Genomic DNA, 1,445 nt, shown 5'->3' on the forward strand with positions numbered 1-1,445 from the left:
TATTTTTCCTTTTAATAGTTCATCATTTTATGATCAATATTTGATCATAAAAGGATTATGGGTCAAACTAGGGTATTTGGTGTTAGGTTAGTATTGTTTGGTGTCCTTTTATTCCCTTCTTTGTAAGGCAAGAGGAAGAAAGAAGCTGTACAGAATCGCTCCTGATTTCACAAATCTTATTGTTAAAACTCTTACTGATATTGTTGGAATTGGGGTCCAGCCACTGGATTTCTTTTTTACTCAGCTATACTTACAAGGAATGCCCTGTAAGGCTCTGATCTCCTCTGTCACTGAAGGATTAATGGTTAAGCACTTTTATAATAATCCTTTTGTTCATCTGTATTCCTTCAGCTTAGGGGTGCACTCTGGGGCTTGGCCTCACGCCTCTTCCGTTTCAAAATCAAAATGCATATTTTTCATTGAGATATGGAAATTTTCCTGTCCAGCTACATGATGAGGCCAAGTTGGTTATGTGTTGGATACAATTCTGATTATGAGAATTATGACCATAAGCAGCTATTCATGGTGCAAGAATATTTCACATGGCATCCTACCAGCTCTCTGCACATCTAAGGAGCCTGCATATGGAAACGGCAGGAAGCAAGCTGGACAATTTATTTTGTCGGAGGCAGGTTAGGCACTGATACTTATCTAGAGGAAGTTATTTTAAATGGCACTTGCAGTGCTGCTTTGAAGTTTTTCCTTCATAAACAAATTGAGCCTCTGTTCAAATAAATAAAACAGCTACTTTAGAACCTGTTACAAATTTGCACAATCCATTTCCAGACTGCTGAAAGGCCCTAAGGAACAATGGAGGAGGTCAGAAAGCTTGCAGTCACTTGCATGGGGAAAAGTACGTTTAATCCTGATTAAGCATATAAATATTTTGAGTTAAAACATTTGTAAAAAATACTTTTTAAAATGGGGTATGGAATTTTTTTTAATTTATTTACCATTCTTTAGTAGTTTTAAAACAAGTAAGAGTTCCTTATATGTTTTATTGTTAATATAGAGAGGCCAAGAATTACATCAGAGCCTCAGGATGTGGATGTTACCTCAGGGAATACAGTGTACTTCACTTGCAGAGCTGAAGGCAATCCTAAACCAGAAATTATCTGGCTTCGAAACAAGTAAGTTTAAAAGAGGAAGGGAGAAACTTGGTGTAAGTTAGTTTGTCTCTGTGTGTATATATTTCTGGGTACATGTCCACATGCATGACATGCTAATATATGGAATAGTTACAGCAGAAACATACTATAATAAAAAAGAAGTATATGAAGTAATAATGACCCAGTTTTATTAGTAATTTTAAACACTTAAGCAATGAAAACTTCAGAAATATTAACTTATGACTAAAATAGTATTGGTTTATATAGTATTAGATTTTCAGTTGTAATTATACCTGCAAAGTTGCTCACACAGAATCACAGAATCATCCGGCCGGA

General features: G+C 35.4%; 1 protein-coding gene across 1 annotated transcript in view; it reads left to right on the top strand.

The window, feature by feature from the left end:
• Positions 1-1,130, top strand: part of LOC104491384 (peroxidasin homolog) — a gene marked incomplete at its 3' end in the record, with an annotated part of 20,568 nt that extends 19,438 nt beyond the window's left edge. The window contains exon 8 of the mRNA XM_010133799.1: positions 1,013-1,130. Within this exon, the coding sequence (XP_010132101.1) occupies positions 1,013-1,130 (118 nt within the window). The remainder of the gene's footprint in view (positions 1-1,012) is intronic.
• Between the last annotated feature and the right edge of the window lie 315 nt (positions 1,131-1,445).

Source organism: Buceros rhinoceros, unplaced genomic scaffold, assembly GCF_000710305.1.
Source record: "Buceros rhinoceros silvestris isolate BGI_N320 unplaced genomic scaffold, ASM71030v1 scaffold18903, whole genome shotgun sequence".
Lineage (NCBI taxonomy): Eukaryota > Metazoa > Chordata > Aves > Bucerotiformes > Bucerotidae > Buceros > Buceros rhinoceros.